Consider the following 15,127-nt stretch of genomic DNA (forward strand, 5'->3'; position numbering starts at 1 on the left):
TTGTCACACTTTATGCTACGTCACCTGACTTCCTGCTTAGCTCCCATAGCAATTACTGCGGCCACTAGAGGTTGCCTAGCAATAAAACGGAACTATGGGATGTAATAAGCTGCTTGCACAGACAACCTATGGGTTCGTTCTTTACAGGAGGACAGTCACATTCCTCCTGCTGTACAGTGTTCTGTGATTTGAATCAATGACACTCTAATATTTAGTATTTATAAATATCAAACACTGTTATTCATATTCCCAATGTCTGCAGTGGAGTCTGATAATGGAGAAAGGTTCTGGGAATCTCAAACATCACCTGCTAAAATTACATTCTTCTGTCAGAGCTGCCATTTTCGCACCAAAGTCTATGATCACACAGTGAGAAATCCATCACACCTCAGCAACCTCATCAGTCCCCAGCTGACCACAATGTGATGCAGCGACCAAACATGTTGTGTTCTTGGTATCAATATTGTTTTCCTCACACATAAAACGGTATCAGTATGCAACAAGTTCAGGCATGTTCTGCAGGGAAAAGGCTTTCTGGGGAATGTAGGAAATCAGTGACATTCATTAGATGAGGAAGGTTTATGCACCAGTGCTCTAAACATTACGGTCTGATTCTGCATTATTGTGTCTGATGTGTATATAAACTGCTTATTTTTTGTGAATATTCACCTTATAATCAATATTTAACAAATGGAGTAAAAGAATACTTGATGAGTGAGAAAGGAAAAATATAGTTCTTTGTCATACAGGTGATCTTCCTCCCTTTGCAGTCAGCTGTTTCCTCTCTGTGCATGTTCAGCCTTTGTCAACATCATCCTGAGATTTACAGATAACCTGTTCTCCAATCATACTTCATCAATGTGACTGAAAAGAATATTGATCCTTTGTTTAAGTTAAAATGAACAAAGGACAAAATCCATTTCAGGTCATTTAATACATAATGAATGATGTGTCAGTGTTCAGGACACTTCATATTCATTTTGGAGCATGTCCCTTAAATCTCCTCAGTAGGATGTGTAATTTAACCTTTAAAGATAAACATGCTTTGTTTAAGTTGTATGATTAATTTATCAAAGGACAGATAAAAGGTGCAGTTACGTGTTTTCACATGAAGAGGATCCTGCATGTGCCTCCAAACCTGAATATTTAGTCAAATTCTCCGCATTTCCATAAGAAAAGATCAAAACCAATGTACAAACAGACTGATGGACGTATTTGTTCAGCGGGACAAACTGTCAGCAGCCACCTATGACAACATTTTGACACCGATCAGATGTGGACTCGCGCCGGCTCGGTGGACACTGCCCACTCCTTGTTACCAGACCCACATGCCAGCGTGAGTTTGCGTGCGCAGTCTTTCTGCTCCAGCCCTGCATGCGTCGGGAGCGCACAGAGGGCGCACCGGTGTCAGTTAGCTCCAGCCCCTCGTAGCGGTCGGTCGGTCGCTGCTGGTTGCGCGAAGTGGCGTCTCAACGAGCAGGAATTTGGGGAGTGGAAATTCCGCTGTTACTTTCACGGCTCGCGTCGTGTTCCTGACATTTTTTCCGCTGTGTCGGCCAAGTGAGTCGCTGCGAACAGAGAAAGAGAGAGAGACGCGGAGAAAGAGCTTGAAATAAGGAGCAAAGATCTGTTGAGCAGCGCTCTGATGTTCTCCGTGGTTGCTTTCCATTGAATACCGGCTAACTAGTGATTCCTCTTTTAATTTTCCACTTGGAAGTACTGCTGTCGCTGCTGTTTGGTGTCAGAAGTGAGAGGTTTGATGAAGAATCGAGGGCGCACAGCTGCCACTTTTGGCGAACGGATTTTTCCTTTTTGATTTTTCGTCTTTTTTCCTCTTCATTTGGATTATTTTTTTTCCAGGAGAGATGGCAAGTTGTTCCCTGACAGACGCAGGGATCTGGTGCTGAAGCTCGCAGGATGCTGGAGACCCTACAACAACCAGATTTCTTACTTTGAGACAATTCTCGGTTATTTCTTCTCATTCGGACGTAAACCCACCTGGACGTTTTTATCCCGTCACCTCTGTGTGTCTTTATTTTCTTTTTTCTTTTACACTGTCTGTGTTGTACAATCTAACAAGGATGCGTAGTGGATTGCTATTGTTCCTCTTCACCCAAGTCGTCTTGGTTGCTTCGTTGACTCAGACTGGTAGGTGTTGACTGACTGTATGAATACATGTGGCTTGACAGCAGGCAGCCTAGCTGTGTATTGATCCATTTTGCATCATTTTGCACCTTTGTTGCCTCTCACCTGTTATGCCTCGGCTTTCCCTTTGAGAGCACGTCCGCAGGGACCGAAGTCAGACCATGTTAATACTGTTTTTACTCTTTATTATCTTCACGGGAAATAAAGCCTGAGGACATTATACAAAATACACCAAACAGAATGAATAAAGGCATTTTAGTCACGCTAAAAATATTCATAAAGTACCATACAATCACCAAAAACTGACAATTTAATATCACGACACACAAGAAGTCCTTATATTGAGATTTCCTCATTATAATAGGAATATTACGCATTTTTCGCGCTTCAGCCAGTCATTTTGAGCTTTAGCGCGCGCTGCCACTGAAGCCTGATATAGGCTACAAGCAATTTAATAAATCATTCATTGAGAAAATTAAATTTGATCATCCTGCCTGTTTGCAGGAGAAGCAGCAGCCAGGGCACCTCACCTTCACGGGCGTAATCACACCTTACAGCAGGATGCAAAGGAACCCTCCTCACTTTACACCACACCTTGTCTAAAATAGAGTAATTGTGGTGTTTTATCGCCTTTTTCAGGCTGATAGAAATTATTGGGATGTGAATTTTCATAGTTATAATGTGTGAATTGGGCTTCTGGTGCAGGCATGTTTTTTTTTGTCAACATCATTTTTGCTGTAGCGGTGGATGTTTCTTCACTCCATCCTCTCTCCATGCTCTCTGATCTTTGACATCAAACTGTTCCACCACTCAACAGTTGAGCGCAGTTCAGTGGCCAGAAAGTCAATTTCTCTCTCCACCAACTGACTGAACAACTTTCCGCCTTTTTCCTTACGCTGCAGATAAATGCGGGGGGAATATAGAGATAGACATCGCGGACTACCTGACCTCCCCGGGCTATCCCGGTGCCTACCCGCCCTCCCAGCAGTGCGTGTGGGTGATAACCGCCCCCGAGCCGGGTCAGAAGATCCTCATCAACTTCAATCCGCATTTTGATCTGGAGGACAGAGACTGCAAGTAAGAGTTCACTCCTCACTCTCCCTCTCTCACTCTCTCACACTCTCTCTCTCTCTCTCTCTCTCTCTCTCTCTCTCTCTCTCTCTCTCTCTCTCTCTCTCTCTCCCCTCCTCCTCCTCCCACCCTCCTCTGCTCTCCGCTCAACCCTGCCTGGATACAGTATGAAACTCTGCCACCTATTGGTCAAGGAGTTAAATATCTGATACCAGGGAAAGGAAGGTGCAAGGTTGAGATATGATACCAAGGCTGCTGGAAATTACTTGATAAGGAGGGAGAGTTTCTTCTGGAACTTGTCTCCGGCTGGGTTTTTGAATTGATATGAATTTAGATCAGAGCAAACCCCCCAAAAAAACTCTGTGTGCCGCAGCTTTTTATTGATGGAGTCGAGTTTGCTCGTTGCAGGAATAAAGAAATGGTGTTTACTTTTCATTTGGAGGCAAAGTTTGCCTGTTTGTATTTTGAGGAGGAATAGAGTTTGTCTGGCTCTTTGTGTGCAGGAATAGAACCTCAAGGATCTAATTTAATTTTACAAATGATTGGAAGTGCTGTTTGTTTTGTTTTTTTCTTTTTTGTACGTTAGAGATGTTAAAAAGAAACAAATATGGTGGTAGTTTGGGTTGTAAACATGTTAAAAATGTTCTTACACGACAGGAACGCTCCACGCAGACACTCAAACATGCATCACAAATCAGTCCTGTGCATGTCTGATGGTGACACACACACACACACACACAACTCCTATACCCCCTCTCCTTGACACAGAAACACACAGTCGATTGTTTGCATGCACACAACAACCCATGTGTTGCTCTCGTCCATAAATAAGCTCGTTTTTTATGTCGGCTCCTCTGTCTTTTTTAAAAGCTCCATAAACGGCTCCTGTGTAAATCACACAACTAGCTGTCCGGGGCTGCCTCACAGATGGGGTCCTCCAATACTATTGGATCATGTTTCCCCACCAAGGGACTAATAAACCATTAGCCTTCCAGACAGATAGTGGATATTGTGTTGTTCAGTGGATTACACAACTACATCAGTGTGGCAACAAACGTGCAGGAAAGCTGCTCCTTGAAAACGTAATTCTGCAATGACCTTATTTTTGTGTGATAACCCTGGGAGCAATATAAGTATGCAATCATGCTGTTTAAGTACTTAATGAAATGTAATAAATCCCGGTGATAAAATTTTAGTCAGTAGCTGGCACTGTTGCACGCCACCAACAGAGTGTTATTGTCTGCTGAAATTACTTTTCCATAGGTTAATGTGCTGGAATAAGCAGTTGTAAAATAAAATATTATGGTTTTTATCAGGGTTTAACATGAGCTAATCGTTTTAGCATTATGGTCTTATCTAATGAAAGAGCAGATAGGCTTCTTGTATCAGAAGAAGAACCAGAGGAGGGTGTTCGGGTGCAAAAAGGATCATGTTATTTTCTATCCAAAAGGTGGTGAAAAGTGGGGGGGGGGGGTATAAGATGTCCAGAGGGATCTTTTTATCCATCTGAAGAGCCTCCTCTAGATCTCTCTCTAAGCTGTTTCTCTGTGTGACCGGACTGTTCACTGTGGCTGCACACATGATTCCACGTCTGGGTGAGCCCGCAGACAAGAGACCAAACATTTCCACATTAGGACTGACACGCCATCGATGCTGCAGGAGTCAGACCTGCGGCTGTTCAACAGCCAGGCCACCCTGCAACCACCTTAACATGCCATTCGGCTGTTTTCTTAGGGGCCTCCGTTTCGCTCGATTGGTTTCATTATTTGTTGTGTGAGTTTATGTTGGATGATGATGGGGTGTATCTCATAGCTCTCCGACTTGGCAGGAGCAGTGTTGTTCTTGGGACCGAGTCAAATGCTTGAAATATGCCCATTGAGGGGGGCCTTAAGCCTTTGGCGAGGCCGCAGTCCTACTTAAAAATTTCCTGAAATGATATTTAAGAGTTTTATTTCACTGTTTGATGCCACCGAGCTCAACGTCAGCTCCAAAATATGATGCTGGAGTCAGTGAGGTCATGATTGGAAACAGCAACAAAATATAATGTTTTACCGTGAACGTGAAATGTTGTACATTAACCTCTGCTGGCTTTCAATTAAGGCACACACAGGGCAATCTGCTCTGCCTAAGTGTCCATGAGCAAAACACTGAAACCTTACCAGGTCCAAATTTGACCTGGCAAATTGATTGAGCCATTTTTATGGCAAAATTATTTGGTTTTAGCTTCTCAAATGTCAGGATTTTCTGCACGTTTTTATTTTAACCTGACTCTCTTTGGATTTACGATCATTCAGTTGGACAACAGAAGACATGAGACAACACTTTGGGCTCTGCAAAATATTGACAGGCATTTTTCATTGTCGTCAGACATTTTACAGATCAATCGAGAAAGTAACCGGCGGATTAATCGATCATGAAAATAGTTTGTTGTTAGTTGCAGCACTAATGTAAAACATAAAGTTCTGTACCGTAAAGTGAAGCTTATAAACTAAATCAACAAATATTAGGTCGGTTTCCACAGTGATGAAAGATTGATGATTGATGGTAAAACTACAACTGTAACAAAAGATTGTTTTCACTAGTTGAATGTTTGAATAATCTATAAATCGTTTTGTCTGTACAATGTCAGAAAATAGTGGGTAAAAAACCTGAAACCAGCGACTCTTTGTTTGCCTATAAACGGGTAATTGATCAGAACATTTGCTGATTACATGTCGGCTGATCAGCTGACCAGTAGATCAGCTAACAACGGATGTAACGTAAAGCACAATGCTGAAGAAAGTGGTGTGTTTTGCTTCTCCAGTAACCCTCAAAGTAACTGAGCTTGTTGGGATTCAGCGCCGTGCTCACGTAGATTTTGATATTCTGTTGGAGAAACAGAGCCATTGGGACAGTTTTTCTATCATTCCACTAGCCCTAGCTTTAGTTCAGATGTTGTCTTCTAATTGAAATGTATTGTTGGAATAACACTCCTCCTCCTCCCTCATCAGATAGCATGTCACTGCTTGCCCATTTCTCCCCAGTCCCATAATTAAATTACTGGACCAAAATGGAACAAACATATTCCACTGCTGTGAAGCATGTCTGCAGTTAACCAGCCAAAAAAGAAACCATAGTTCTGGCATCCACAAGCAAATGCCGGCTACGTTTCCGACATCTGTGGTAAAAAATATCTATTCCCTGTTCCCCCCTTATGACCCGGGGTTTGTAATTATGATCCCTAATTACAACGTTTTTTAAAAATACATATTTGCCAGTCAGGAAATGTTTTCTACATGGATGATTCATGAAGACAGAAACTGGAACTTTGGAGGTCTGTACTAAAATTAGATGATCTACCAGTTTGGAAACAGTGTCACCTTATCTCAAAAAACAGCAATTTGAAAGACAGAGAAGCTCTGTGTTGTCAGGCAAATGACACAGATGTACCGAATCGTAAACTTGATAACATCCCAAAAATGATACTGCAGTATATTTCAAGATGAGCCTGGGGGATACTTAGATTTAATTTGTGGTTCACAAGGCCTCTGTGAAACAGTCAGTCTGGATGGCGACCTTTTACTTCCACAAAGTCTCAAGTGACACAGTCTGTGCTCAGTGAACAGACGTTGGTTTAGATGACAACCAGTAACACTTTTGTTCAGACACGCTAAGATCCGTCAGCTCTGCCTCCGTAGCCAATCTGGAGCGACACCAGAACAAGTCTTGTCTCACGTCCACGTCTGAAATAGCGTGGCCGACAAAGTGAATCCCCGCGGAGCGCGGCAAAATAGAGCAGAGGCATGGGTAAGGAACATGCGTCGGTGGCAGGATAATTTGGGACATCTTTTTAGGAGTTGGCTGAACTGTTACCTCCTACGTGAGGCTGCACTGGCACAGTGTGCACCTCGCACACACACAACGCATACACACACAGGCAGCACAAACTTTCTGTCACTTACAGTATGCTTCATGTGCACTCTTTGGTGCACACAGCTACAGTATGCACACTCTGCAAATTCTCTGCTACACATTCTTGTGCAGCTTTGTGTACGCACAAAGACAAACACTGGTGCACATTAAAGGTATAATGCACAGTTTTCACCTGGGTATGGTGATGTATATTGGATTTGTAGGTTCGTTGTTGTCTGGTGCAATCTTTTTTCTTCTGTGGCCAAACCCAGATGATACAAAATCATATATACAGATAGAAACAGAGAAATTAAAGGACAAACTGAGTGCAAAAACCAAGGCGTTACTAATATTTAATCTACCATCATGAACATAAATGAGGTGGACAAAATATCAGGAACTTCATAAACCTCATGATGGTAGGATTTATTGAGGATTTATTGAGGGCTGTTGGATTTGACTACATTTGTTTTGGTTACAGACTAATTAACTGGCAATTGAGTGTAAAACCCCAAAATTAACTCAAGTTCAGACCACTCCGCCTAACTGAGACAGAGGTAGATGAGGCACGTTGAGGGAAAGTGGGGAGAGCAAAGAAGTTAATTACAGCACTTCATCACAGAATAACTGCAACGCATTTACTATCACATGATGATAGATAACTGTAGGTGTGATTTTCCTTTAACTCCTCTCCTCCAAGCAGACCAGCACAACAAACAATATTCTCATTTATATCCTGACATATCAGGGACATAAACAACAAATGCTTAAAGAATGGAGACTGCGGGGATGAAAGAACAAGAAATAGAAAGAAAAATTGGGGGAGATGCTATAAATTCCTCTACAGTGTGATGGAAGGACCAGTTGTTCCTTATGTTGTGTCCAGAGGCAAGGTGCTCCATAATAAGTCAAAAAAATGTTTCCTCAAGCACGGACACAAGTCACAGGACCAACATCTCACAGCCTGGAGGTATCACATGAGTTGAAATACACACTTGGAGAGCATTAGTGTGTCTATGTGTGTATGTCTGGAGGGATTATGTTGTGTGCAAAGGCTGTTGTGGGTTTTGTTTTTCAGGCAAATCATGTTTTCAAAGTTGATGTTGCTGGGATGATCACTATGACCTTGAAGAATGAGTAAAACATTGTGTATTTGAAAGATATAGATGGATGGATGGACGGATGGATGGATGGATGGACGGATGGACGGACGGACGGACGGACGGACGGACGGATTGATGGATGGATGGATGGATGGATGGATGGATGGATGGATGGATTGCTGATAGATCAAAGAATAGCAGGACAGATCAATAAATCTACAGATGGCTGGAATGATGACAGGATTGATTTACGGATGGATGAATGAACAGATCGATGGATGATAATGGAACAATGGCTTGATGGATAGATATGTGGCTGGATGAATTCACTGATGTGTGGATGATGGATGATAGATTGATTGATAGACAGAAAAATAGATGGATTCATGGACTAATAGTTATATTGATGGATGGCAGGATAGGTGAAGTAATGAAAGGTTGGCAGGATATGAATGAATTGATGGATGGATAAGTGAATGAATGATTGAATGGATAAATTCTGATAGAAGAATGGCAGGATGGATGGATGAATTAAGGTATAGCTGGAAGGAGGCATTGCTGAATAGAAAGACATACAGCAGGATAAACTTTACTCCTCGGTGCATTTTGATGACCTCTTATTGTGAAAAAGCAAACGGTTAGTCAGCGACTTTGCAGTCAGTTGTTTAGTCTTGTGTATATGCCGCAGCACATGACAAATACTGTCTTCAGTCTCAGCCCTTTTTTATGTGGCTTTAGTCTGAGGCGTTGTTTCACTAGCGATCCTGTGTTCAACAGTCAGTCTGACTTTGCCACTTTCAAAGCAAAAAAAAAAAAGCATCCCTTCCCAGATGGTTGTATTTTTCAGTTCCACAGCGGCCACACAAAACAGGAAATGTGCTGCTGTCACAGAACGGTTAGCCTGTGGCTCGCTTTCAAGGAAATTTGAGGTGCGAGCCTTCAAAAATAATTTGGCTGTTTGTTCTTGTTTTGCAGCGACAGGTTCCTCCCATTTGTTACTTTGAAGTATAAAAGCACCGAGAGAATTAGGTCACTGGAGGATGGATTTTTTTTGTTTGTTTTCTTTTTTGTAGTTTCAATGAGCAATCGTCCTGTCTTACGCAATATCATTACAATTTTTTTTAGTAGCTCATGGTAGTTTATTAAAGCAGAGAACATTCACAAACTCTTGACAATTGACCATTTTTAGGTTTAAATGGCGCCTTCATAAAGTCTGAAGAGATTTAACTACTCTGAAGATTGTAATACGTACAGTCGCACATCAACAGATCTATAGATCAACACATCTCTCCCTTTTCCCATGACATCTTTGCCTTCCAAAATTACTACATTTCCCATGTTGCAATGAGGTCTCAGCCTGGGATTCCCTCATAGTTTAAATTAGAAAAGATGACATTAATTAAATCATACAATCCTTCCTGGTCATTCAGGGTCATCCTCACAAAACTGGGAATATTAAAGGAATGAGAGAAATAAAAAAAATGGAAATATAGATGAAAGATGCATGGAAATCTGTTGCACACGAGAGAGACTATGATCTCTGAGATTAGGAGGGCGAGGGAAGATGAAGTGGATAGAGAGAGAAAGAGGGATGAAAAAGGAAAACAGAAGGGTACAGACGGACTCAGAGAGACAGAGGGCTTCGGGCTGGTTGGCATGGTCAGTCTAATCCTGACCTCCGTGACAGACCTCTCACTGTCTCTCCTCCTCCTCTGGCCTCAGGCTGTTTTTTTCTCACTTTTTTCATCCAGTCACCTCCTGCTCCATCACTTTCTTTCTTTTTCTCTCTCTCTCTCCGTTCTCTTTCCCCTCATCACTCTGTCTGAACTCCATGTGCAGCCATCATGTTTTCATCCCATTTTTTCCTCTGCTCTCCATATGGTCTCCCTCTCTCGTCTCTCCCTCTACCTGGATTTTAATAAATGATAGAGAACTTTTCACTGTGAACAACCTGAGCTCTCGGCTGTGTTTAATAAAAACTACACACAAAATGATGACTGAGCAAAATGTACCTACAGCAGCCATTTCAGTGGTTTATATCTGAACCACATCGTTGGCAAAGCCTGTGTGCAGTTTGACAAGAGAGTAGCTAAAGATATGTTAGTAGTAACTGAATAACTTTGGTCACATGGGTAGGACTCCACATAAACTGAAATATAATGGCCTGAAAAAGATTGCTAGCACATCAGCCATATCATCTGTCATATTTAAACTTCCAGCAGACAGAGAACAACATTAGCATTGATTTGGAGTCAGGTTTCTTGGCAACCTCTTGAATGTAAGTCTTCTTTTAACTCTGTTTGGGTCTCCACCAACTCCTGAGAAAAATAATTGGTTCTTTAAATGCTAAACACTCGACAGTATTCACCAGCTAGCGGCTAACTTTGACTATTAACTGTTTGCTGCTGGGCAGGTAGCGTACTGTGGGTTCATCAGAGATTTTTTTTTGCTGAAATAGTTGGATGATGCATCTGGAAACAATTAATTGTACACTTTTGATTTTCAGAGTTTAGTCACTGACTTCCACCATTTGTAAAGTAGATGGTGAAGAAGAAGAAGAATGGTGAACAAACACTCCAGCTGACTCGTGTCTTTTAGCAGCACATGTTTGTCTAATGGAAGGAAGGGTGAACTCTGAATCCTGCTATTGTTTCTCTTGCGCAAGTGTACATTGTTTGGATTTGCTCTCCCAAACAATTATGGCCACAAACTGCATCCCATGTGAATCAGCTCACAGATATGGAACACACAGATGCAAACATGCAAAGGCTGAAATATACAGTGTATATACGTGTATACAGGCAAAGAAAACACACGTTCAAGCAAACGCATACACATACGATAAAACTGACAAATTGCTGTAAACGTAGACTTATTGTGGATTCCCTGCTCATCAGTCAACCGCACGCGCGCGCACACACACACACACACACACACACACTGTCACAGACAAATGAAAACACATGTCAGATTAGATCCTTAACGAGCAGATTAACGAGGAGAGAGTTTGGCGGGAGGGAGAGAGGGGGAAACCCAGTCAGCGACGTCACGCACACACACACGCACAGCTGCAATCCGAGGATTTACTGGACGCACTTGCTGATGCACTCCAGATGTCCTGAAAGCAACACACACACACACACACACACACACAGCCATGAGCGAAAGCGAGGCATCTATCAGTGTAAACACTTGGATTTCACATTGACGATAAAGCTTGTTTTGATCGAGTTTTGTTCATCACTTCTAATGGGTTTTTCTTAATCTTGCAATAAAGCTCAACATATTTAGATCCAGTGTGAACATTATATAAGCAGTGAGAGAGATGTTAGTAGATACAGATTGCCGGATTGGTTGGTATATGTTATAAATATGAAGAATTTATCCAGTGACACGCTGGCGTAGGCATCACACTTGAGAGGATTTATTATATGATGACGGTTGGACATGGCTATTTTTAAATCTTAGGAAGTTTTCAGGCTTTGGCTCAGGCTTCATCCATACAGCAAGTTTGTTTTTCCACACACAGTAATTCTTCAGAAAGTTGAGTTGCAACACACATTCATGGCAACACTATATGCCGTCATCACATACCTACAAAATAAAAAAACACACAGTTTTTATTTTGCTGGCACAAGCAAGGAAAATTTGCCATTCCTTGTTGTGTCCTAAAGCAATGTCAAAGGAGAGATTCATGACAATGCAGGTGTTCACCAGATGTGTATTTTTTTTAGTGTGCAACATGTTTTTAGGATTTGTACTTGATGACACTAATGGGACAACAGTGATGTTACAACTCCAGGTTTGTGAAGCACTTGGCTTTCACATTAGGTGTGGACTCCATTTGAATCTACTTGAGACTGTTTTTCTGGAGTGGGCTCCAGCTACAGCAACTTTCACGCCTCAGAGCGCTCAGTGCAAACAGCCTCCTAGCCAAAAAAACCTGTCCGCTTGGCCCGAGTGGGAATGGCCTTACATTAACTTAACCGTGATAAAAAAGATCCCTCGAAATGGACTGTGTTACTATATAGTAGTTCAACATTTCATTGCCTTTATTACAGCTTTTACGAGAGGCACTTATCAAAGTATTAAGATGTAAAGAAAGATGGACAGATGAATAAACGGATAGACAGATACGTGTTGACCCACTTCTCTATATTAAATGTGTCAAACTCAAACTGACCTACATCCTTCTGGGTGTCCCAAAAGTCACAAGACACCACTTAGAATTGTACTAATCCACCAAATATAAACGACTGACTGAACTTTCATGTGATGCGGAGCTCAGTTTGGCTCAGATCTCTCTTCATCATGTGGATTTAAAAGGCCCGTAAAGACTCGATGTCACGGTTGCGACAGGCCATCATTGGTGCGTGAGTGTCGGAGGTCAGTCAGCAGGTCAAACTGTGCTTTGACCTTCTCTGGGGAGGACAGACGGCCCAGGAGGCTTTGTTCCTTCTAAATACGCGCAACGGGAAACCCGCCTCCGGTGAAGCCAAATGGCTGTTCAACTGGCAGCACGGACAATAAAGTCTTTTTCTTTCTCCGCTTGTAGAGGAATGTGTTGTATCTGTCTGGGTAGAAACGCCCCAGGGTGACCTCCCACTGAGAAATGTGGGTAGAAGATACACACAAACACCTCTTGTGGGCAGATGATAAACAGAACAAATGTGTGGGTGGTGCACATATTCACAGATATATGCATACACAACAATAATGAAACAAACACATACAGTACATGGATGTAATAGACATGAGTGTATTTTGTCTTACGGCCCAAATCTTTGAGGTCAACTCCACACAACTAAACAAAACCTTGGGCTTTTATTTTGATAGGATTGCACTCTAGTGTAGTTTGCGTGCAGTGTTTGTGTTCAAACTGGCTGCCTGCCTGAGCTTCTGAAGCTTCATTATATTAACCTTTAGCCACTTCACGGAGCACAATGAACAGTGGGGTGACTCAGTGTTCATGTGTGCCATGAGTTCTGAGTTATTTTGAATCAGACTGCTGACTGAAGGAACACAACAGGTTTTAAGGAAATTGGTGCAAGTGTTGTGAGCAAAAACAACAAAATCATCAGTGTGGAAGCATAACATCATTTTTTCTGATGTTCTGTGCCAACACTTTAGTAACACCGCTCACTAAAATGAGTGATAGCAAGTAAGTATCATTGAACAGTAGAAGTAGCAATAGCACAGTGTTGCACCTCTGTGCACGTCTTACATTAACAGCAAAGAGCACTTAGATTTTGCTCTAATGGTCTTTATTATGAGAAATGGTCCCATATAGTGTTAAATTATTTATACTTTATCACATAAGCAGCATTTTTATGTTTCAGCTGGTCCTTATGGGGCTATGGTCAACTTCATTACATGAAGTTTGGTGGTTAAATAGTTGAAAAGCGCCATAACTTTAACACGTTTGTCATGTTTTTTCTGTGTCGTATTTGTAAAGTAACTAATCACTACAGTTGATGCAGTAAAAAGGACATTTCCCTATGAAATGTTGTGAAGGAAGTTGCAAACATTTTTTAAAGGCTATTGATGTGAAGGATACACACACACCTCAAAACTGCACTTATGCACCATACTTTCCTCTCTGAGCTCCCAACTCTACATTTAAATTACATTAACGGATCTATTAGCAATAAAAAGTAATGTGATGTTTGTACGTTATTGCTTGTAACTTAACAATGAATGAATGAATTGATTATACACATCTAGCCAGGTCTAGGTTCTGGAAAGGTTTTATCCTCTGTGGTGTGGTTTGTTGCTGTACACTCTTCCACTGAAACAGGTGAGTTAGCCATAAAAGAGCAGTTCTTTATGCTAGCTTCGCACCAACACTCATCATACTGAAGTGTTAGCATGGAGCCCCAGAAGCAGTGATCCACAAAGAACAGATGAGTGATTTTGCTTTTTATGTTTTCATAACCGAAAAGCTAATTTGGCAAATGGGCTAATCTCCATTTAACTTTCTTTATTTCCCCAAATGCTACTCATTAAGTCACAACACCAGCAGGCATTATTGCTCAATAACATTTTTCGCTCCAAATGAAGGATGCTTAACAACGTCCAACTGTTTGCTCTTTATCTCTCTATCTGCCTCCCTGCCTGTCTGTCAGCTAGACTCTCTCATTGCCAAACTGTAGCAGTCCCTGATGGGGTTTCTATATGTGTGTCTGAATAGAGTTGGCTAATTAATGTCACATGTTTTGGGGAACAAGAGAGATGGATGGATGAATGCAGAGGAACTTGTCGAAGGCTAACGCATGTCAAAGTGCATTGAAAGTGACATGGTGTTTATTGCTTTGGCCCTAAGTCACCTCAGAGAGGTGTGGATAGAGTGTCGGTTGACAAAGGGGCTTTTTCCTCCCAAATCTCTCAGGTGGAGATGGAGACGTTTGGCTTTTCGCTGAATTCAGACTCGGAAACACCCTCCTGTGTTCATTCAAGTCTAAAGTTACCCTGATGGAATCAGGATGCAGTGACAAATTTGTTGTGGCAGATTCGACTTTTATTCTTCTTCTGTGCAAAAGAAGTCACACCCACATCTGGATTTTTATTTTGTGGTGAAAAGATGAAGGCACCAGATATACACAGTTGCAACACTTTGACCCTCAGAAGAACTTTTACTCCCCGAAACGTCGTCTTTGACTTTCTTTCTTTTCAACTTCTGCACATTAAACCCCAATGAGTTCGCACCAAATTTCATTTCATCCCCCAGGGTTCCTAAACAGTCTAAGAGAAAGAGAAAGGAGGGGGGTAAAAAAAAAAAAAAAAATCAGTGTTCTCCTTCCCTCCTCTGTCGGATTAAAGCTTCCAAAATGAGAACAAATTCCACCTCCTCCACGTCTGCGTTTTAATTTCCCAACAGGATTGCGCTGCCGCGGCTTTGTATCTACACGGCCGAGGTG

The 15,127-nt window shown here is 41.8% G+C and overlaps 1 protein-coding gene across 2 annotated transcripts in view; it reads left to right on the forward strand.

Moving 5' to 3' along the window:
• Window positions 1–1,068: 1,068 nt before the first annotated feature.
• LOC111668413 (neuropilin-1a-like) overlaps window positions 1,069–15,127 on the forward strand; it is an 84,740-nt gene continuing 70,681 nt past the window's right edge. Inside the window, exons 1-2 of one of the 2 annotated variants that reach the window (XM_023424472.2) lie at window positions 1,069–2,148; window positions 3,048–3,222. In XM_023424472.2, the coding sequence (XP_023280240.1) occupies window positions 2,082–2,148; window positions 3,048–3,222 (242 nt within the window). In that variant the 5' untranslated portion in view covers window positions 1,069–2,081. The remainder of the gene's footprint in view (window positions 2,149–3,047; window positions 3,223–15,127) is intronic. The other variant, XM_023424471.2, reaches the window with a different exon arrangement.

This window comes from Seriola lalandi, unplaced genomic scaffold (assembly GCF_002814215.2).
Source record: "Seriola lalandi dorsalis isolate HSWRI2012SDOR001 ecotype SW California unplaced genomic scaffold, Sedor1 jcf7180002054736, whole genome shotgun sequence".
Classification (NCBI taxonomy): Eukaryota; Metazoa; Chordata; class Actinopteri; order Carangiformes; family Carangidae; genus Seriola; species Seriola lalandi.